This window comes from Leopardus geoffroyi, chromosome B4 (assembly GCF_018350155.1).
Source record: "Leopardus geoffroyi isolate Oge1 chromosome B4, O.geoffroyi_Oge1_pat1.0, whole genome shotgun sequence".
Classification (NCBI taxonomy): domain Eukaryota; kingdom Metazoa; phylum Chordata; class Mammalia; order Carnivora; family Felidae; genus Leopardus; species Leopardus geoffroyi.
In genome coordinates this window covers 88,584,579-88,608,308 of record NC_059341.1, presented here as the reverse complement: position 1 = coordinate 88,608,308, position 23,730 = coordinate 88,584,579, and the positions used below count along the sequence as shown (strand labels likewise).

The following is a 23,730-nucleotide window of genomic DNA, read 5'->3' as shown; positions in this document are numbered from 1 at the left end:
GAGAGAGAGAGAGAGAGAGAGAGAGAATCCGAAGCAGGCTCCAGGCTCTGAGCTGTCAGCACAAAGCTTGACACGGGGCTCGAACTCATGAACTGCGAGATCATGACCTGAGCTGAGCTTAACCAACTGAGTCCCAAAGAAATTTCTAATATATCTATTTACATTAACATTTTCCATATTACATACATTTACTATAACATATTCAAATGAACACATTTACAACCTAACTGAAGAAAAGAAATAATGACCTTTGAGAAGTCCAGAGTTATCAATGGGTCCAGGATATACATTTTGATCTCCCATCTGGTATTTGTCCCAGCTGTCAAAGCCAACATATTTTTTCCACTGTTTGAACCAGCGACTATCGACTAGGTACCTAAAAAAGAAAAGAAATCAGTAAAGGAACTACAGGAACAGCAAAGAAGCTATTTTTGATACTTCATTTTATACTACAGTATATGCCTACTTCAAAGGATTATTGAGAATAACTGTAACGTGACTCAGTATCTGGAAAAAGAATATTTCATTTGTGTAAAGTGTTATTTCTACTGTTCTATAAATATCTATTTGAGGACAAGTATTGACATACATGTTAAAAAAAAATCCTTAACAGTACCTCTTAAAAAATGCAGTAGCTATTCAATAAAATATTTGACAATTGAACCAATTCAAATGGTAATCTTAAGAATCAATCAAAACAAACTTTAAAATATAACATGGTAAACTATAAAGAAACATGAAAATGGTTCTTCTGCAAAAAACTTACAAACACAGTATGTTAATTTTATATATTTTACTCTATGTTTTGGGGGATAAGGAAAATGGATTATTAAAAGTTTGCAAGATCGATTATAATAACTATAACACCTTTTTTAAAACTATAAAAACAATTAGTTTCTTCACTAACAAAGTTAATAACAATAATACTGTCTCCATCTGTTTTTCATACAGTAGTAAAATCTGCTGGGGCAAGCAGAATTGTTTTTCTTTTTCTTTTTTGGTGGTTTCAAAAGTGTGGTACCCAAGCACTATAAGCTTTACTTTATTGAAACTGTATTCATCTTATTTTCAAATATCTAGAATTGGCTTCTCATCAGATGGCCAGTGACAGAAGTAGTCAAATAATGGTGTTCTAGCAAAGAAAATATAAAAAAAATCATAAACGTAAAAAAGTTTACAAATTAATTCTGATTATTTTATATCTACTATGAAATACTGGTTTGCCATGGACTCATAATTATTTTAAATTCTTTACCAGAAATATTTTCCCCATACTTAACTAGGTTTAATCACAAACAAAATCAGGAGTAAAGGTCAACAAGATGTTTAAAGTCCACATATGTACTAACACAGGTAGCCAAGTTTATTTGGAGACCATCATTATTATGTATCTGTGCTTACCACATGCAGCACTAAGTATAGGAATGAAATCCTACAGTTATATCTGAAAATATCTGAAGCAAATTCCTAGAGAATATTCATCAGCAGTTTAATTCCCTAAAAATGGGTTTTGTAGAATTATCTATACACTAGTACCCCAAACCTATAGTCAGAACTATGTAACAGAAAGTCCTCAAACTGCAGAACTTGAGACTTATGTGGAGAAAAAGTTCAGAGACTAAGTCCTAAGAAAACCCTGTCTCTAAAATAAATAGATTAGCAATAACTTTACATGTTAAATAATAAAGAAAATTATACTTAATTGTACCTCATTCACTAAACATCTTTTAAAGTGTCTCCTATATCTAAATAAAATTATTCAGATGTTTCATTTGCTTTCTTTGCAAATTAATGTCACACTAAATGGCCTTTCCTCTGTTTCATCTATTTTTTTTAATCATTGTGTCAATTTCATAGTATCTTTATTACTTTAATCTTAATCTTTATTTTTTTAGGGCAAGTTCCCTCAGCTTGCTGATTTTGCAAATTGCCTAAACTATCCTTGGCCATTTGCTCCTCCACATGAATTTTAGAGTCAGTTTACCAAGTTCCACAAAAACTATGATTAAGATTTTGATTGGAATCACACTGAATTTATAGATTAACAGTAATACTATAAATAACAAGCGATTTATAAAACTTACATTAAAACTACTTGGGAAATACTACCAAATTCTATTTATATTTAAAAGATACTTCTAAAAGATGGCATTTTATCTGCCAAAGTATTTAATAAATCCTTTACTGTTATAGTGTAAGTTTGTACTGGGTAGTATTCATCTCATCTTTTGCCATAATATTTCTAGTTCAACTCTCAGATCATGAAGTGACTACTTTCTGTATAATACTACTGTAAGAGGATACTCTCCCATTTGATGGATATTTATCTGCTTTCAACACTACTTTCAATTAAAAAGTCCACCATATTTCTATTATAGGCTACCTATATCTTATTTGTGGAATTTTGTGGTAATGAAAGATGAAGGAAATGTAGGAAAAAACAGGAACATCTATTATAGAAATAATATGTAGACTTCTCCACTCTGGAAAAGAGTAAGAAGGTTCCTCAAAAAATTAAAAATAGAAGAACACTACAACCCAGCAATTGCACTACCGGGTATTTATCCAAGGGATACAGGTGTGCTGTTTCAAAGGGGTACATGTACCCCAATGTTCATAGCAGTGCTACTGACAATAGCCAAAGTATGGAAAGAGCCCAAATGTCCATCGATGGATGAGTGGATAAAGAAGATGTGTGTGTGTGTGTGTGTGTGTGTGTGTGTGTGTGTGTGTGTGTGTATTTATATATATATACACATACATACTTTCTTGTATACACACATACATACATACAATTGAGTATTACTTGGCAATCAAAAAGAATAAAATCTTGCCATCTGTAACTATGTGGATGGAACTGGAGGGTATTTTGCTGAGTGAAATTAGTCAGAGAAAGACAAATATATGACTTCACTCATATGAGGACTTTAAGAGACAAAACAGATGAACATAAGGGAAGGGAAGCAAAAATAATATAAAAACAGGGAGGAGGACAAAACGTAAGAACCTCTTAAATATAAACAACAGAGGGTTGCTGGAGGGGTTGTGGGAGGGGGGATGGGCCAATAAGGGGCATTAAGGAATCTACTCCTGAAATCACTGTTGTACTATATGCTAACTCACTTGGATGTAAATTTAAAAATTAATTAATTAAAAAAAAAGGAGGGCACTTATTGGGATGAGCACGGGGTATTAAATGTAAGTGATGAATCACTAAATTCTGTTCCTGAAACCATTATTACACTATATGTTAACTTGGATTTAAATAAATTGAAAAAAATAAAGAAATAGTTCAAAATTTTAAAAAAGTATGTAGACTTCTCAAGTATACTCAAGAAAGATAATAGTATTAGATGAAGTTGACAACTAAAAAAAAAATATTTCAAGACATATACATAGATTTGTTATACTATAAAAACTTAACCCCTAATCTGCGTATCTGCCAAAATGTAAGACTCCTCAATGTGAACTGATAAAAGCCTACAACAGAATCAGTACCTCTCAACGATTACAAATAAGTGAACAAAGACAGGACTTAGACATTCTCAACAGCACTCATTTCTCTCTCTTTTTTTTTTTTTAATTTTTTAACGTTTATTTATTTTTGAGAGAATGAGGAAGAGCATGAGCAGGGGAGGGGCAGAGAGAGGAAGAGAGACACAGAATTTGAAGCAGGCTCCAGGCTCTGAGTTGTCAGCACAGAGCCCGACATGGGGCTCTAACTCACCAGTCTTGAGATCATGACCTGAGCTGAAGTTGGATGCTTAACTGACTGAGCCACCCAGGTGCCTTTCTCAACAGCACTCTTAATCCTTGGTGTGCTATTAGGATCCAGATGGACCAATTTCAGTTTCTGAGGATTTTTTTTTTTTGAATAGCTAGAACCATTTGTAAAGATTGATTTTTTCATGACTTTTATTCTTAGACCGCTAAGAAAGAATAAAAGTCATGAAATAATAATCTTTATAAACTGTTATAACTTTGATTTTAAGATGAAGTCTAAAATCCTTAACATTCCCTACTAGGGCTTGCCTGATCTATCTACTCCTGCCTACCTATCTAGTCTCAACTGGTACTAATTTTCTTTGTGCTGAGATCTAACTACAAGAACTTTCTTTCAGTTGCTAGATACTCCATTTTTTGCCTTACAGCTCCATCTGCCTAGAATATTCTCCTATTGCTCCCAACATCTATTTAGTTCCTATCATCTTTCAGATACTCTACATGTCACTTTCTCAGGGAATCCTTCCATAAGCCTTTCCCATTTCCTCTCAGTTTAGATTAGGAAAAACAAGATGGCAATATCAGCCTACTAGTTATCAAGACTCTTTATTAAGTTAAAGAAATTACTTTTAATAACAAAATAATTAACATTTGAGCTTTATTCTTGGGCCAGGTGCATATTTCTAAGCACTTTAATATATTCGTTCATTTATCCCTTTAACTACCCAATAATGTAGGTACTATTATAATTTCATAGGCACACAGAAATAACTTGCCCAAGGTTACAAAGTTAGTGCCAGATCTGTGGGTAAAAAATGTGATCATGGCATAGAGAGAAGCAAAGACACCAATGAAAACAGCACAAAGAAACAAGAATTGGACTCATGTGTATGTGGAACTATGATATATGCCAAAACATGATTATGAATAGTGGGGAAAGATCTGGTTAAATGTGTGGGGGGAAAAATTAGAGCTCTACCTCACATATGCAGTCTGTTCTACTCTAATGTTTGTTTTGAAAACTTGAAAACATTAAATGTATTTATATACTAAACATGATTAATATATTTGAGGACAATAGCACAAATTTCAGTATATGTTAAAGCACTACTTTAATACACAAGCAGGGCTGGGACTAGGGTAAGGCAGGTAAGATGCCTAGAAACCCTAATAGGAAGCTTCTTCAATTCTGCCCCATAAATGCCTAGACTGCTTTACCATAGTCCTAACACTGAAACACACACAAGGTGACGAAGAAAACTACTCAGCTGCACTGAACGGCTTAGGAATGCACAAAGCACACACACTTCAAACCTTCATGTGTGTTATGAGTCACATTTGCCACATCTGCTGTTAAAACTTCTTGGCAGAATCCAGGGGCGCCTGGCTGGCTCAGTTAGAAGAATATGTGACTCTTGATCTCAGGGTCGTGAGTTCTAGCCCCATGTTGGGTGTAGAGATTACTTAATAAATAAAATTAAAAAACAAAAACAAAAAATCCCACAACTTCTTGGCAGGTTTCAGAAAACTTTCCTTCCAACCCTCCACAATAACTCACAAGCTGCAACCCTTTAAATCCTACTTCCGCAAGTCAACTTCATCATTTTCAAAAGAAAAATGTCATATTTATTATGGTAGTTCTATATTTCTTAACAATTTAACATATGTAAAACTGTGCTATCACTTTTATTATATATATATTTTTAACTTTAACGTTTATTTATTATTGAGAGACAGAGCATGAGCAGGGAATGGGCAGAGAGTGGGGGAGACACAGAATCCAAAGCAGGCTCCAGGCTCTGAGCTGTCAGCACAGAGCCCAACATGGGGCTTGAACCCACAAACCGTGAGATCATAACCTGAGCTGAAGTCGGACTCTCAACCAACTGAGCCACCCAGGCGCACCTATTATGTTTTTTAATGTGTCACTGACAAAAATTTTATGAGTGCTGTGTCCCAGACCCATTTTTCCCATATGCTGTGTTTTTTATTGCATGATTTTGCATATTACACAGTGATTTTTAGGAACACATGCCGCGTTACAACAGAACTAACTGTACAAAAATAAGTTATAGTTGGATTAAAAATGTAAATGTGAAAGTAAAAGTATAATTAAAAAAAAAAAAGAAAATCCTCATTACCTTAGAATATAGAAGAGTTAAGACAAAAAGCAAAAAAAGACTGATAAACTTGCCAAGGTTAAAATGAAAAGCTACCATTCAACAACAAAGACACCATTAAGTAAAGAGATAACATACAGACTGGGGAAGATACTTATACTCCACATAACCGACCAAGGATTACAATACATGAAAAAGTCCTTTAAGTTAGTAAATAAAAAAAATTCTTTTAACAGAAAAAGGGAAAAAAAAGCAACTCACAGAAGAGAAAGTCATAATGGCCTCTATACATATGAGAAGATACTCAATTTCATCAGCAATGGAAAAAAAAAGAAACTAACACCATACCATATTGTTCTGAACCATATCATGAAGCTGGTGAACACAAGCATGTGCACATGTGTCAACAATATTACGTTGTGGAGAACATGTAGGGTAACAGGAACTTGTATACTGCCACAGGGGAATAAACTAGAACCTGCTAGTTCCTTCCAACTAGTTTGGATGGTAGTTTGGCAATATCTACTAAAGATGAAGATGTATATACCACACGATCATGTATTGTCATTACTAAGTTTTACCCTACAGAAACTCTGGCACATATTTACAAAAATACAACTGTAAGAATATATACTGCAGCATAATTTGTCAAGAATGAAAAAGGGGGAAAAAACCTAATATCCACTTTTCATACCAAATATATTACACAAGAATTCTAATGAAAAATACAACTACATGTATTAATAAGGATAAATCTCAAAACTACAATGTTGAACCAAAAAAATAAGACACATGTAACATAACACAAATACATAAAGATAACAGATATGCACACACAGAGCAACTACAGAAAACTTAAAAACATGCCCCAAACAGTATATACTATTTAATGATCCATGCATATATTAAAATATATACATAAGATAATCTTAATAATTATAAAACTAAATAAAATATAGAATTTAAAGTAATAACAATAACCTAATTCAGGACAGTGGCTCCCTCTGACAAGGGAGGGAAGGGGATGGGACTAGGGAAACATACACAGGGACATTCAACTGTTTCTGTAATGTTTTACTTACTTATTTATTTATTTTTAAAGTTTATTTATTTTGAAAGAGAGAGCATGTGCATCAACAAGTGGGGGAGGAGTAGAGAGAATCCCCAGCAGGCTCTGCACTGAGGGTGCAGAGCTCAATGCGGGGCTCGACCTCACAAAAGAAGCTGAAGTCAGATGCTTAACCAACTGAGCCACCTGGGTGCCCAATGTTTTATTTTTTTAAACTAAGAGATGTGTACACAAGTGTTTTGTTATATTTTCCTTTATACTCTTCTGTCTTCCTGAAATAGGACATTAAACATGGCTAATATTTTCTATTTAAGATAGAATAACAGTTTATATATACAGTATACATATACACACACAAAAATGGAGTCAAATGTATAGACTGAATAATTTTTTTTTTTAATTTTTTTTTTTCCAACGTTTATTTATTTTTGGGACAGAGAGAGACAGAGCATGAATGGGGGAGGGGCAGAGAGAGAGGGAGACACAGAATCGGAAACAGGCTCCAGGCTCTGAGCCATCAGCCCAGAGCCCGATGCGGGGCTCGAACTCACGGACCGTTAGATCGTGACCTGGCTGAAGTCGGACGCTTAACCGACTGCGCCACCCAGGCGCCCCTAGACTGAATAATTTTGAGGTCAAAACTGGTAAGAGTTAAGTGACAGTCAATAAATGAAAAGACATTTCCACCATAAAAATAAAATTATAAATACAACTTAGGTTTTTTTTTTTTTTAATTGGGATAGAAATATGTACAACAAAATGTATAAAATGCAGTTTGTTTTACTATTTATTTTTGAAATTGTAGGTTTATTTTATCTCTTATACTAATCTCATATCTTATGTGATCTTTTCCAAATAGATAAATTCACATTTGAATTTTAATAAAAAGTTTACATAAGTTTTGGAGAATTTTCTTTGGAAAAAGCATGATTTACTTATTTCTTTTTTTTTTTTAATTTTTTTTTTCAACGTTTATTTATTTTTGGGACAGAGAGAGACAGAGCATGAACGGGGGAGGGGCAGAGAGAGAGGGAGACACAGAATCGGAAACAGGCTCCAGGCTCTGAGCCATCAGCCCAGAGCCCGACGCGGGGCTCGAACTCACGGACCGCGAGATCGTGACCTGGCTGAAGTCGGACGCTTAACCGACTGCGCCACCCAGGCGCCCCTGATTTACTTATTTCTAAATTTATAAAATTATGCTTCTGACACATATTAATGTATTCATTCTCAAGAAATTATTTCCTTTGGTAACTACAGCAACCAGTAAGCCAGAAAAGTAGAAATGATTGGGTGATATCACAAAAGAAAAGAAAAGCATATAAAATACAGAAAGTACAGATTATAACCCTTGATATCTGGGAAGATGATATAAGCAAAACAATCAAAAATCCTAAAATTGACACATATACTGATTTTAAGCTGGTTTAAGTTTTAGTACGAAGTATTACTTTATAGATTTGCAACCATCTAAAATTCATCTAAATACCAATCTGCAAATATCCAGAGAGTCCCAAGTGTAGAAGGGTAATAATAAATTGCTTTGTGATGAATGCACTAATTTAAGTTTCTTGCACAACAGACTCTATACCTTATATGAGACCAAAGGTGAAATCTATAGAGTCCTTTTTTAATAATCTGAAGACATCTGGCTGTGCTCCCATATAAAATGCCATGAGGAACATGCACCAAAATATGATCAAAATCACTTTATTTATGATTGAGGCCTCTGGCTGTAGCTTAATCACTACCATTTCCCTCTGTTTCAGTGGGTTACAAGGAACTTCATGAGTGTCTCACCCTTGCACTACCCATGATTCTCCACTCTAGTACGCTAATATGAAAATATTTTTATCATTATGTTAATATTATCTGGGTTCAAAAATTAGTAAAGAAAATCTTGTGGAGATTAAAGATCTATGGTCTTCAGTCTCTCAAATCCTTCAGAGATAACCCACAATCCTCCAGCATATCTTCAGATAGCCTTCTCTATTTCCAAAAATTTCAACTTTACCAGTCTAACTCTCTCATCCATTAGGCTGAACAGACAATCTTGCTTCCCTACTTTCTGAGGGGAATGCCTCTACTTTCTGTCCAACTCTCTCGCTTCACATCTTAATCTTATCTGATTCTGTTACAGTTTGGTGAAGGATGTAACCCTCTTTAAATCCAAGGTAATTATTTTTGATCCTAAGCTTTGGATTTAATTTCCTTCTGCCTTGTTGGAGACTTACCCCATTAAGAACCTCTACTCTCTTGTTTCTCCTTGTATCTTATCTTTTTTTTTTTTCCCCACTCAGCATGTAAAAAGGGCCAATTCTTTCACCCTTTTCCCCCACATCACCTCCCAACTTTTACACTCATTTCCTTCTGTATCTACTTCCATTCTTCTGATTTGTCCTTGCAATCAAGCTTAAGTTTCTACTCCTCAATCCTCACTTACTCTTCACCCTTGTACAAGAAGTCTTCCTACCCCAAAGAGCCCTCAAAATGTTTCTTAAAAATTCAAAGGATCCATAGTATTATGTACCTTATCAAGCCTTTCTAAAGTTAAACTATGTGAGGGGCACCCAGGTGGCTCAGTCAGTTAAACTTCTGACTTTGGCTCAGGCCATGATCTCACGGTTTGTGAGTTCGAGCCCTACGTTGGGCCCTGTGCTGACAGCTTAGAGTCTGGAGCCTGCTTTGGATTCTGTCTCGCCTTCTCAAAAATAAGCAAAAAAAATTTTAAGTTAAACTATGTGATACTACCTTTTGTTTTTTGGCAACTTTCGCTTCCTCTGCTCAAACTTTACTACTTCACAGAGTTGCTGATTTCTTCTTCACTCATTGTTCATACTCTCCAATGATATTGTACTTCATACCAATGATTCCAAAATCTGCATCCCAGGGCCAGTCCTCACATCCTTAAATCATATTTCCAATTCCTACTAGTCCATGTCAACTTGGTTTTTTCATACATTTCAACCTCCAGTCATTAATCATTTTCACACCCTCATGTTTACTCCTTCACTAAGGGTCCTTTAATAAATGTCATCAATAATTTAATTTCCCAAGCCAGAAACCAGAATACTACCCTGTATTCCTCCTTTCCTTACCCCATAACATCTAGTAACCAAGTAACTTCAGAAAAGTACCTTATTTCTGTACCTCCCCTCCCCTATCATTTTTGAGTGGCATAGATTATTGCAATAGCTGACCAACTTGTCCTTCCACTTTAAGTTTACTGCTTCCAATTTCCCTTCCATTCTGCTGCCACAGACATTTTAAAGACACAAATATGATCATGTTGCTCATTGCTTAAATCAGAATTCTACCACATAACAAAATATAAAAGCCTTATATTTATAAAAAGTTTTGTATAAAGTGCTTTCATGTTAATTAGTTTATAGTTAGAGTAACCTTTCCTTTCTTTTTTTATTTAGTTGATGGGGAAACCAAAACTCAGAAAATGTGACTTACTAATGAAATACAACTCTACTTGCATACATGAGTAATGCAAGGCCTGTTTTCATTAAGCACTCTAGTTTTCAGACTCTAAAGTTCAATGCTTTTTTTTAATACATTAAACTTGATTACAAGTCCCATTTAATAAAGACCTAAAGACGTAATAGATGCTTAGTAAAACCACGTACCATTCCCCTCTTTACGAAACAGTAAGCGTTCTCCTAAAAACTGAAATAGTAGAGGGACATCATAATGTTATTACCAAGCTATAAATAAAAAGTGAAATACTTATTCAAAAGGCATAGTTTAACAACTATTAGCCATTTTACGTATGAAGAAAATAAGTATTTTCAAAGTGGGGCATCTTTGGTAAATGTTAGATCTTTGCCTATCAAGAATTTAGTAGAAAAAGCCTGAGTGTTCACACTACGCCTATATGAGAGTCACACTTTCATGTCAATTAAGGCTACACAAAAAGTGAACACCATCTTTCTTTTAGGTGGTTTTCCAGAATGGTAGGTGAATACTAAATCATGGGTGAATTTTTTTTTCACATCTAATCTCAATTTGTTTTCATGCTTAGTTTTGCTTACAAATCTTCCTACCTCCTGAAATCAGACTGGAATATATATAATTTCTAAATTTAGAAGAGAGAAAGAACTAGGCTATAGAGGGTATTATGTTAGGTGAAATAAGTCAGACTAAGAAAGACAAATACGGTATGATGTCACTTACATGTGGAATCTAAAAAACAAAACATGAATTAAAAAAACAAACAAAATGCAGAATCAGACATATAAATTCAGAGAATAAAGTGATGGTTGCCAGAGGGAAGTACTAAGATTAATTCTCTCATTTAATGACATACTATTGATAATATCTGGAGGTTGTGTGATGAGGAAAATGGGTGAAGGTAAGTGGGAGATACAGGCTTCCAGTTACGGAATAAATAAATCCTGGGAATAAAAGGTACAGCAGAGGAAATATAGTCAATAACATCACAATAGTGTTGTATGGTGACAGATGTTAGCCACACTTGTGGTAAGCAGAGCATCATGTATAGAGTTGTCAACCATACTCGAAAGAAAAAGGACTAGGCCAAAATCTTCTAACATTACTTGCTGTGAGATCTTAAAGAGGTTAGTGCTAAAACCTTTAGATTGTTCAACTTAGAAATGGCAATTCATTTATTCACTCAATAAATACTAAACGTCTACTACATATATACTATTCCATATTGAATAGACAGCTAGCAAAATAGCCAAGGTCCCTATATTCACAGAATTCAGAGTCCAGTGGAGGACACTAATTAAGTAATTAACATATGTAGTAAAATACTATAAGTGCCGTGAAGGGAAAGTACTGGAAATTATGAAAATATATAAGGGCTCCCTATTCAGATCAAAGGAAAGCCTCTTTGAAAAAGTAACATTTTAGCATATGAATAGAAGTTATTTCAGAAAGAGTAAGAAAAAAAGCTATCTAGACAAGAGGAACAGTACTTGCTAGGACCAGAACTTTGGGAGTCTGGTATGTTGGAGGAACTGACTAAATGATGTTGGAGTTTATAAGAGGGTGGGGAGAGAAATGCTAGTCAAAGCTAGAGATGTAGAATAGACTCAGACTGTACAATGCCTTTAGGGTAATAATAAGGATTTTATCCTAAGTGTAACAGAAAGCCGCTGTAAGATTTTTAGCAGGGAAAAGATATGATCTGATTTACATTTCATGAAGACCACTGGAAATACCTCACAAGATTACTGGGAGGATCAAATACAAATCAAATCTTCGGTGAGTAAAAAACTTACATAAAGCTATAAGTACTTCAAAAAGGTCTATATTATATCGTGCTAAATATCTGAATGTGTCAAGAAAAACAAATTGTATTGTGGTCTGGACGGAATAGGTTTCAGTGGCTCCAAAGTAGCTGGGTCAGTTTTAGGACCCAAAATAAAGTTAATTTTAAGACAGTCGTCAAATGCTCAAAACCTACTATAAGAACTAAAATGGCCAAGTTTCTTTCTTCTTCTTCTTATTTCTTTTTTTGGTGGTGGCAGGGTAAAGACAGAATTCTAAAAGTTGTTTAGTGTTTTTATGCACGCTGGGAGCAAATTTAAGGAAAGATATATAAGGGCCAATAAATGAGAAATAGTCTTAGACACAAAGAAGTTTAAAAGCAGTATGGGGCAATGAGGGAATCTCAGTAGCTGCATTTAGGAAATCATAGAGCTAATGAATGCATAGTTCTTTCTTTTCTTCTCTCCATTAGTATGTTTATACTTACAACTTTTAGATAAGCAGTTCCTCTTTGTCTAATACTGACATAAATATATCATTTATTTTCTAAAAAACCCACCTTTTTCTCTGCAACGTATACATAAAATAGTAATTCTTTTACCACTTAGAAAATACACAAATATTTCAGCCTAATTCAACGTAGCACACAATTTCAGAAAAAAACATGTATAACTATTTATGCAGAATTAGCAGAATAAACCATTCTCGATGCTAATTCACTCTAAGATTCATTCTCTAATTTAATGATATACTATTTAGATTACATTTACATAGCAAGAACATAAAACCATTTTTAAGACTAAAGGAGGTATTGATAATATCTAGCATTTTAAGCCATTATAAACCAGATAATGTACAAGCTTTTTAAAAAAGTACCAAACTATAACTCAGGATTTCATTGTTTCAGTTAAACTTAACCAAAGAAAGCTATGAAGTCCTTTCAAATAAAACAATGGCTTGATTAATCTCTTTATATCTTCATTTTAAATTTCAAGCATGTCCAACTGATTTTCTGCTTTGCACATTAAATTCATCAGTTAGCAAGAACTAATTTTTATGACCTCTTTTTACATCTAAACTAAGATTAAAAAAGGAACTCAGGAAGGAGGCCAAGTAAAATTGTGAAAGTGAAAAGAAAACCCAGAGAATGGAAGAAAATTTTGCAAATCATTTCTCTAATGAGGGATTTGTATCTATAATACATAAATTCTCAAAACTCAGTAATACAAAGACAAATAATCTAATTTAAAAATGGGCAAAGGATCTAGATAAACATTTTGCCAAAGAAGGTATACAAATGGTCAATATCCATATGAAAAGATGTGCAACATCATTAATCATTAGGAAAATGCAAATCAAAACTACAATGAGATACCACTTTATATCCACTAAGATGGCTGTAATCAAAAAAAGACATTAACAAGTGCTGACAATGATGTGGAAAAATCGGAACCCTCATATACTGCTGATGGCAATGTAAAATGCGGCATCCACTTTGGAAAAGAGCCTGTGAGTTCCTCAAAAATTAAACATAGACACCCAGCAATTCCACTTCTAGGTCTATACTCAAGAGAAATCAGTTATATCTACCCAAAAACTTGCACATGAATGTTCACAGCAGGATTACTCATAAGAGTCAAAAATATGAACAACTCAAATTTCATCAACTGATGAAGGAATAAGTTCAATGTGGTATATTATCTATACGATGGAATACTATTCAGTAATAAAAGGAAATGAAGTACTAATACTTCATGGAAGAAGCCAGACACAAATATCACATATATGATTCCAAAATATCCAAAATAGGCAAATCTATAGAACAAAAAGCACATTAGTAGCTGCCTAGAGCAGGGGGATTTGAGGAGAAATGGGGGGAAGAAGGGAGCTAATAGTTACAGAGGATTTGGGGAGGGGTGATATTCCAATACTAATTAAGGTAATGGTTGCACAATTCTAAGAGAATACTGAAACCCAGTAAAATGTAAGTTTTAAGTGGGCAAACTGTATGATATGTGAATTACATCACAATAAAGCTGTTATTTACTATTAAAAAACGTTTTTTTTTTTTTTTTTTTTTGAGAAAGAGAGAGCCCAAGTGGTGGAGGGGCTGAGAGAGAGGGAGACACAGAACTGGAAGCATGCTCCAGGTTCTGAGCTGCCAGGAGAGAGCCCGACATGGGCTTGAACTCACGAACCATGAGATCATGACCAGAGCCAAAGTTGGATACCCAATGGACTGAGCCAACAAGGCACCCTTTTCTTTCTTTTCTTTTCTTTTCTTTTCTTTCTTTCTCTTTCTTTCTTTCTTTCTTTCTAAGAGTGGAAGGGTCATATATGTGGATAGGATTATTAGGGATGATTCTACAGAAATTGGTGTTGAGCTAGGTTTTGAAGAAAGTCAATGTCAAGAATTAGTAAAATGTACTTGAAACAATATGAATGATGTGTAAAGCCCTATGATGCAGAAATCAGTAAGTAATTTGCAGGAAATGGGAAACACCATCAGTACCAAAGCAGAGCTATTTAAGTTAGAAATGAGACTGCTAAGAGACTAGAAAGCTAAACCAAGGAGAGAGCCACAGAATATCCTACAGGTTCCTCAGATGGAAAACAGATGAAAGTGCTATTTTGATATGATAAAGCTATCACTTCCTGATTTTAAAACTTCAAAGTATTCTTCTTTCAAAAAGCTGCTTCCATAATATGAGTAGATGGCTCAGTTTTAAATGAGCATCATGCACTCAGTTTAAAATGTGGGCTTTCGAGTTGACTATCTAGCTTGGGAATCTTTGCTCTACCACTGATCCAAGTGTGACTATGTACATAAAACTCTGTACCTCAGTTTCTCTATCTGCAAAATGAGAACAGGTATAAAGCTCTTACCACGGTAAATGAGTGATAATTTTTGTAACCATCACCATAACTATATGATACATGTAACTATTCAGCTGTACTTCTCCAGAGAATTAAGCTTCTACAGCTTGAAACCCATTCAAATTTATGAATATAAATTTTCCATCTATATCAAACATAAATCTCCTGTGATTAAACTGTTAAACTTGGTCAATCTTTTTAAACAGTTAAATAATATAAAACAACCCAAATCTTCATATTTCTTTTACTATGATTATTTCACCCTCATCATTTTTAATCTTTTTTTTTTGTAACATTTTACTCAAGGAACTTCATGCTCTTTTGACTCGGGTAATTAATTTGGTCTTTAATGCTCCAGGTTTTGATTTAACTGGCTCTCTAAAATTTAGAATAGCCTGAGCCACTCTTGGACTTGCTTGTGAAAGCCTTTGACTTCTTTCACGAAGGAGGTCCTTTCTATGGCTGCTTCTGCTACATGATTTTTCCTAACAGTAAGGAATTATCACATTACTATTTGGGTCTTCTCAAAACTAAAAGGAGAGAAGGGACAGCTAGCTCTCCTCCTCAGGGAGAAGAAAAGGTAGTCATTACCCTCCTTTTCAGGGGGAGGGCTATAAAGAAACCATGCAGAATCTTACTGACGGAAGTAGTAAAAAGTGTTGTAGGCATAACCAAATACAGGTTAATCATACAGAGGCTTTCTGCCTATTAAAATCTCACCTTCTTTTCTTCTTTTTGAGGAGTTATTCTTCATTAGGCCTTCAGATATGTCATTTAAACTGTATCCAAAACTGAGGTTACTTACTACCAGTCTTATTCTATGTTTCTTTAGTAGTGACTTCTGTGTAAACTGGATGATAAAACTGAAAGGAGCTCCTTCCTTTCCCTTGTTTAAAGAATAGATGGGAAAAGAGTGTGGAGAGATGACTTTGATGGAAAAAATATAAGATATAGAGTATGAATTGCAGTGGAAACTAGGGAAATGAAAATAAAAGGCACAAACTGAACTGAGTCAAGAAGAAAAACAACTGTTTTAGTAACTGTTGAAAAACTCTATAAAGGAGCTAAGGAGGAATAATGATTTAATGAAATACTATTTGCAATATATTTGAGTAGTGACAGCATGAGGACGTTCCTAATACTAAAGAGATATTGATAATACCTAGTATTTTAAATCATTATAAACCAGGTATTTAAACCAGCTCTGAACTCTTCAAAGCATCTATAAAACGAGGTAAATAAGAAAACTTACGCTAAGCATAAAGCATTTACAACAGTGAACGACACAGTTAGCATTCAATAAATGTTCACTAGTGGTGGCATTACCACCTGTGAACCACATGCAAATCAACTGATTTCTCTGAGCTCAGTTTCCTTACCTATAAGAAAGGAATATAAATACATTCTTGATCCTTATTTTAAGGACTAAATCAGATAATGCAAGTAAACACCTTCATTGGTTGTTCTTAACCTTCCCATTATCTCCTTGTTAATATGTCTGATGGCTTCAATTCACTTTTATCAATAATCATGGCTTATTAATGAAGTGATTCTCAAAGTGAGGAATAGAAAAATCACATTAAACTCATATAATAAAATGGATATATCTAATGACTAATATGGCAAAACTGATTGTTCTCTTTGCAGTAATGCTACTTGAACCATCAGTTTTCAGGAAGATGTTAAAGAGGTATCAATATTTTCACTGTCTTAATTCAAGTCTTTTGACTTTGAAAATTCATGAAGAGTTGTTTTTGAAAAACAAAATCACTTGGTAAACATGGAACATAAAATACCAAACTTTCATATTTGCATTTCTGGGCTGGGCTGTTCCTATGGATTCACAGTCCAAAAAGGGATCCTTATGTGTTTGCGGTTCACTATAAGCCAACACTTTTAAAATACAGGCAAGGTAACTAAAACAAAAATATCCTACAAGTTCTTCCTGTCTGCTTGATGTGTTATTTCTGTAAAACTGTATGAGAAGGAGCCATACAGCCTCTAATAAAATGTTACAATTACTGATAAACAATTTAAAATCAAAGTTTCAACAATAAATCATCTCAATTTCTTTATTTTATTCTTTTTTTTTTAATTTTTTTTTTCAACGTTTATTTATTTTGGGGACAGAGAGAGACAGAGCATGAACAGGGGAGGGGCAGAGAGAGAGGGAGACACAGAATCGGAAACAGGCTCCAGGCTCTGAGCCATCAGCCCAGATCCCGAGGCGGGGCTCGAACTCACGGACCGCGAGATCGTGACCTGGCTGAAGTCGGACGCTTAACCGACTGCGCCACCCAGGCGCCCCGTACAATTTCTTTATTTTAAATAAACTTCTGGATCAAAATAACATTTATTCTACATACTGAGTTAATCACCCATTAAACTTTAAATGAATTAAATTTTCAATTTCCAGGAGAAAGACATTACAATTTTTCTAAATACTACATATCTAAACTGAACAGTCGGAAAAGACAAGTTGGCAATAAAATGGTAGAATTCTGCTACTAAATATAAAATAGATTCCATTTAAAAAGAAAACACGTCCATTTTTTTTTTTTTTTTGCCTTTTTAAAGTGGGACATTTTAAAATGCATCTTCAAAATAAAAGGCAGTATAGTACAGTGATTTTAGGGCCTGAATTAAAGCCCCAGACCACTTGGGTTGAAATCCCAAACTGAAAGGTATTATGCTGAATGAAATAAGTCAGCCAGAGAAGGATATCATATGCTTTTACTCATATGTGGATCTTGAGAACTTTAACAAAAGACCATGGGGGAAAAGAAAGGGGGAAAAATAGTTACAAACAGAGAGGGAGGAAGGCAAACCACAAGAGACTCTTAAATACTGAGAACTGAGGGTGGATGGGGGTGGGGGAGAGGGAAAGTGGGTGATGGGCACTGAGGTGGGCACTTGTTGGGATGAGCACTGGGTGTTGTATATAAGCCAATTTGACAATAAATTATATTTAAAAAAACAAACAAAAAAACAAATCCCAAATATATCTCTGCGTGAATACTCTGAGCCTAAGATTCCTACAGCACTTTCACATTCTAGTGCCCTAGAGTTGTAGCAGAGTAAACAAGTTAACATATGTAAGTACTTAAAACAGTACAGCAGGTGGTTTTTAAATGTAATATAGGGGCACCTGGGTAGCTCAATCAGTTAAGCAACCGATTTCAGCTCTGGTCATGATCTCACAGTTAGTGGGTTTGAGCCCTGTGTTGGGATCTGTGGGGACAGCTCAGAGCCTGGAGTCTGTTTCTGGTTCTCTCTGCCCCTCCCCCACTCGTGCTTTCTCTCTTTTGAAAATAAACATTAAAAAATTTTTTAAAAAATGTAATATTATACATCGTGGCCTGACACTAATTTCTTATTATACTTATGTACAAGCAAGATTAATACTTGTCACAAAACTATTTTGTAAAAAGAACATTTAATATTTTACATGTGCTAATGGGGCAAAAAGGATAGGATTTTGGGGGAAAAGCCTAAATGTCACTAAACAGATAAATGAAATCACTGACTAAAAAGCTCTGGATCTTCCTGACAAATAAGGTACATTAATTTTGGACTAAGAACTTAGAAGTGATTTAAAAACTTGTAAGAAGCTTAAATTAGGAAAAATTCCCTTTCTGGATTTTAAGCAACCAAAATGTAAAAAATATGCTTTAATAATGTCACTATTTCTGCCCTTATTTTCACCAATTTACCAACACTAAAAAAACAGTTTTGCTTTCTGGTTTCATTTCCTGAAAATGATGTGACATGTACCCTAATTTAGTGGTTAACACTTTGGCACAACTAAAATTAACATTTACAGTAATAGTAATGAAAAGAAATTTTTAGAAAGCATTTAGTAAACAATCTGGAGGTTACATTGATTAATAGTGCTCTTCTACATTATAAACTGATTTGTCATTTTAAGGTATTTTCTGTCAGTGTCAAAGTTTCAGAAACATAAGAGACCATATAAAATAAAGCCTCAAAGATTTCTAAGTAAAAAGAGTAGGAATGCAAGGAAAACTCTAAAACTGAATGTCTCCTAATGTGAAAACCTTGATCTGATGGACCACTCCTTGCCAGCGTATTTAAACAAAAGTATCATACAGATCATGTGCAATGACTCCAAATACAAATTAAAGTTACTCTCTGAAGTATCTTAAACCTACTATAGTTATTAGGGTGTATACAAGAGTGACACACAGGGACACCTGGGTGGCTCAGCTGGTGACTCCTAATTTAGGCTCAGGTCATGATCCCAGTGTCCTGGGATCAAGCCCTGAGTCAGGCTCCATGCCTGCTAAAGATTCTCTATCTCCCCCTCCTACCCTCTCTCCCCTGGCTTGCCCATGCTCTCTCTCATTAAAGTAAAATAAAAAAAATTAATTAAAAAAATGACGCAAAATTTATATTTGTAAGTTAGCTATGCATTACCATAGACTGTACATAAAAGTTAAAATCACACATAAAAATTAGTGAAAACGACTGGTAGAGAAATAAAATTTCATAAAAATGGGGAAATAATGTGATGATTTTGATGATATGTAGTTATCTGTTAATTTACTTATATCTCCAAAGAGAGTAGTCCATAACCCACAAATTGTCTTAGTAAGTCATTTATTTAACTACCTATCCCCCTTGAATAGGTTCCTTTATCCCTAATATACTTAACATGTAACATACTTTAAACAAAATTTCCTCTCCTCTCCATGTCATGAGAAGCCACCAAGTATTTGAAGGTTATCTTTCATTCAATCTAAACAATTTTAGTTTCTTTATCCTTAGTTCTATAGTTACTAAATTCTAACAACCTTGTTCATGGTTTTCTGAATATCTCCTTTGAGCTAAAATACAGATTAAGAAATAGCATTATAAGACTACTTCTTTACTCCTTCTAATGCAGATCAGTGTCACTTTTATACCTCACTTTTTTAAGAGGTATAATTCTGCATCAATTTTGAGTTGTCACTATAAAATCTAGTATCAAAGTTATAAAATTTGTTCTTCCTCATTTCAGACTTGTGCAACTTATTTTCATCTATAGAAAGTCAGTCTGCAGATTAAAAAAATCATTCACTATTTACAAATAAACAGAAACTCTAGTTTTCAAGCAGAATCAAATCTGTACCCATGCTTAAGTGTTAGTTACTGAGCAGACTACTATGAAACCCGTCCTTATCCAAAAGTGCTCACAAACTAATGAAATTTATTCATTTTAATTCCCTTGACCATAACATCAAACATTAGTATTAAACTTTTAAGAATAAACTTATGGTAAATCTTCCATTTTTTCTCATTAACCCAGTTTTTCCAAGATGGTTCCACACATATATGAAGACAACGTTCCATCTATATATAATCCATTTCAGTTATAAAATACCAGACTGGATTTGTCCCAATAAGCAAAAATGACTAATCCAAAGATCTTTTAAAAAGACATTAAAAAGAAATAACTTTTTAACAAGTTTAAAATAAGTTTGAAAGAGTCCCAAAAACATGAGCCCAAGTAACAACTAAATTATTAAATATCTTTACCAGTTCTGTAATTATGTGTACATAATCAAATTTGTACTTACCAAATTATTCTCCTTAAAGGTCTGAATCAAACTGAATCTGAACTATTTCCTTTTTTGACAGGTTTCACCTAATTGCAAATTAACTGCCTTACATATAAACCAAACTGGTTTTTGCAAATCCCCAGTACTATCCTGTTCCTGCATTCTTTTTCCCTTTAACTAAGGAGGGTAATGAATTTGAGAATAAAATTTTTCACATTCTGCTGTTACCTAAAAATACGGCATCAGTTTCCTTTTCTTTAAAATGAAAGCTTTGAAAAGACGCAAATTTTGGACTTCCCGTATTCTTTTAGATCTTTAAAATGTTTTGTAATAACTTTGCCAAAAAGCAAAAATACTTTTATTTGAGAAACATTAAACTTTAAAAAGTTTAATGCCCACAATACACATACTGTTCCTATCACCCTATGGTGTCAACACCACCAATTATTACTCAGTATACCAAAAACACACATTAAAGAGAAGTAATAGCCACATGAATAAGAGGCATATTTAAATTTTAGATTTCTATTTCATGGAAGTCCACATTTATCTTCCTATGAGGTGGTAATTGGCTAGGTGAATCAAGAATTTTTAAGCGTAGGAAGCAAGAATTACCTTCAATAATCCACAGACTAAGGTAAACTTGTGTCTCAGGAAATACCCAACTTCCACACGAGAATAAACATGCTACAAGCACTCCAATATGAACAATAATGACGATTAAATCATCCAAAGAGCATACTTTCTGTTGTACTGCAACAAGTGTATGTTTACACCCTCAGGGATTTTTATCATATAAGCACAGAATGTAGCCTCACAAAGTAGGAAAACAGTACCAAGACTTAGATCAAAGTACTAAAATTCAAGTCCGAAGACTGCCATCTACTAGCTTAACTTGAAAATGTCCTAATACTACAGCATTTTATTAGAAGTAAATGGCGGTGACAAGAAAGTAACTAAAATTTAATGCTATCGCATAAACATAATATTTCAGAGCATTTCATTGAATCAGGACAAAAACCCCATAATGACATTATTATTGCCCATTTTTCATAGATGAAGATACTGAGGTACAACGATTTAAATTAACTTTCCTCAAAGTCACACCGCAGGTTAAGTGGTGAAAACAGTGACCTAACTAGGTCTAAATCTTATGTTCCTTCCAGTAAGTCATAGAGGAGGTGAAAAAACACTCTATATACCAGCGATATGGTGACAATGGGACACGAAAATAATGGTTACCACTGTGAAGGGGAACATCATCCTTCTTAATAAACAGAGCACTTGCTCTTCACGCTACACATTCCCGTATCTAAGTTATTCTGAACGCCACTTGCAATGGCCGACAAGTATTAGAATGTATACACACTTCCTTCAGTTGTTTTAAGGATATCCTTTGGTATTTCATAAGTCTGACTATTAGCAAGCGACTTAAGCCTCAAGTGGACTTATCTACTTTTTGCAGGCCTGCGTTATCCTTCAAACGAGGAGAGGGCTGCGCTTCTAAGAGAAATGCTGCCGGTTTCCACCGAGCCTCCCCGAAAGCACAAGACCACGTGGTACTCCTCATTAGCCTAAGGATCTGTACTCCTATCCCTCCTTTTGACAAGGACCTGGAAACTAGGGTTTCTTTCTCTTAAGTGGCGCCCTGACACATGCCACCTGTGTAGTAGGAACCGCAAACATCCTGCAGCCCGCCTCCCGGAAGAATACGAGCAACAGAATAACGAGGAACTTGAATGCCGACAATGCCGGGAAAAGGAAACGACTGGAGGAGGAAAGAGGGTGAGCTCTTGATCAGCCGCGGGACCTGGACCTGTCAAAAATTCGGAGACTTACGCCGAAGGACTGTAACCTATCATTCGGGAAGGCCTGAGGTGGGAGCGGCACTACGGAAGGAAGGAGGACGGAAAGGAAAAGAACTGAGTGAGTCGCCGTCGCCGCTCCTCGCACACCTCTCAGCGCGCCCCGACAAGCCACGAACCCTGGCCCTCATCTCGGGTCCAATCTTTGCCCCAGCATTTCGGGAGCAGCCCAATTCTTGCTGCCCAGCGCGGCGGCCGCCGGACCTGCCCGCACCTGTCACTAGCGAGAGACACCGGCCCGCAGTTGCCGCCCAGTTCTCCCCCATCCTTCCGCAACCACGGCCACCTCAACGCCTTTCTCTCACCAGGTGTCCCCTTTCCGGAGGGAGGTTTTGAGCAGCGTCGCGATGTCAGACCGCTGGATGTCCAGATCCGCCGCTCCGCCTTCCGCCATCTTCTTCCACTAGCGGTAGCGGAGGCGGCAGCGACGGCGGCGGCACGCCCCAGAGCATTGTGGGAATGGCGTCCCGCGGCCCCGCCCAGTCGGCAGGTCGAAACCAAAAGAGACGTAATGGGGGGAGGCACCTCGGGACAAGAGTTGGTCCCGGGGGCGGACCGAGTGCGCCGCCGTGGTCTGCTGCCCCCCATCGGCCCCCGCCCGTTCAGCATCTCGTCTTGGCCTCTTGTGGCCCGGGACCGCCAGGTTTTATGTCTTGTCTGTGGGACCCTGGGTCCTCTGTCTCTAGAGCGGTGCCACCGCCCCGTCCATCCTCGACTTCTGCCTTCCCCTCCCTTTTTCTCACAGACGGCTGAAAACCCTTATTTGCGCATTCAATCACGCTGGAGGGTGGGGTGGGGCGGGGGGCGTGGGGACGGCTAAGATACGGCAGGCAGAGAATTTTAATCACTCTGAGACACCAGTCTTTAGATTGCTAGTCGCAGAACCTAAGCTCGGTGAAGTTTGGCCCAAACAAAGAGCAATCCGAAACCGAACACTTGGCCTCGATGCCCTTCTTGGACTCCTTCCTGCCTTCCTACTCCTGTTGTAGGTGGAAACCTTTTATAGGCTCTTTGTGACGCCTCCCCAGGCACACCCAGACGCCAAACTGCAGTGAAAAACATGTTCCGATTCCTCGGTGAACAGGGTGTGAAATATGTATCTAATAATGCCAGATACTACAGAGGAAGAAAACGTGCAAGAAAGCCTGTATCTCCGATGTTATAAAGTAACATTTTCTTGACCACACCTTCCCAATGTGTGTATATCTGAAATATGTAGTAATAGCAGCTTTAATTATAGCCAATTATGTTACAAATGGGGAAATCGAGTA

The 23,730-nt window shown here is 35.8% G+C and overlaps 1 protein-coding gene across 6 annotated transcripts in view; it reads right to left on the bottom strand.

The window, feature by feature from the left end:
• USP15 (ubiquitin specific peptidase 15) overlaps nucleotides 1-22,931 on the bottom strand; it is a 118,903-nt gene extending 95,972 nt beyond the window's left edge. For 3 of the 6 annotated variants that reach the window (XR_006709440.1, XR_006709441.1, XM_045466174.1), the window contains exons 1-2: nucleotides 22,765-22,930; nucleotides 249-376 (exon numbers count right to left, since the gene is read on the bottom strand). Coding sequence is in view for 4 of the 6 variants with exons in the window: in XM_045466174.1 (XP_045322130.1) it covers nucleotides 249-376; nucleotides 22,765-22,853 (217 nt within the window). In the remaining 2 variants the exon portion in view is untranslated. Of the gene's footprint in view, nucleotides 1-248; nucleotides 377-22,764 lie in introns of all 6 variants that reach the window. The other 3 variants (XM_045466168.1, XM_045466170.1, XM_045466169.1) reach the window with 2 other exon arrangements.
• Between the last annotated feature and the right edge of the window lie 799 nt (nucleotides 22,932-23,730).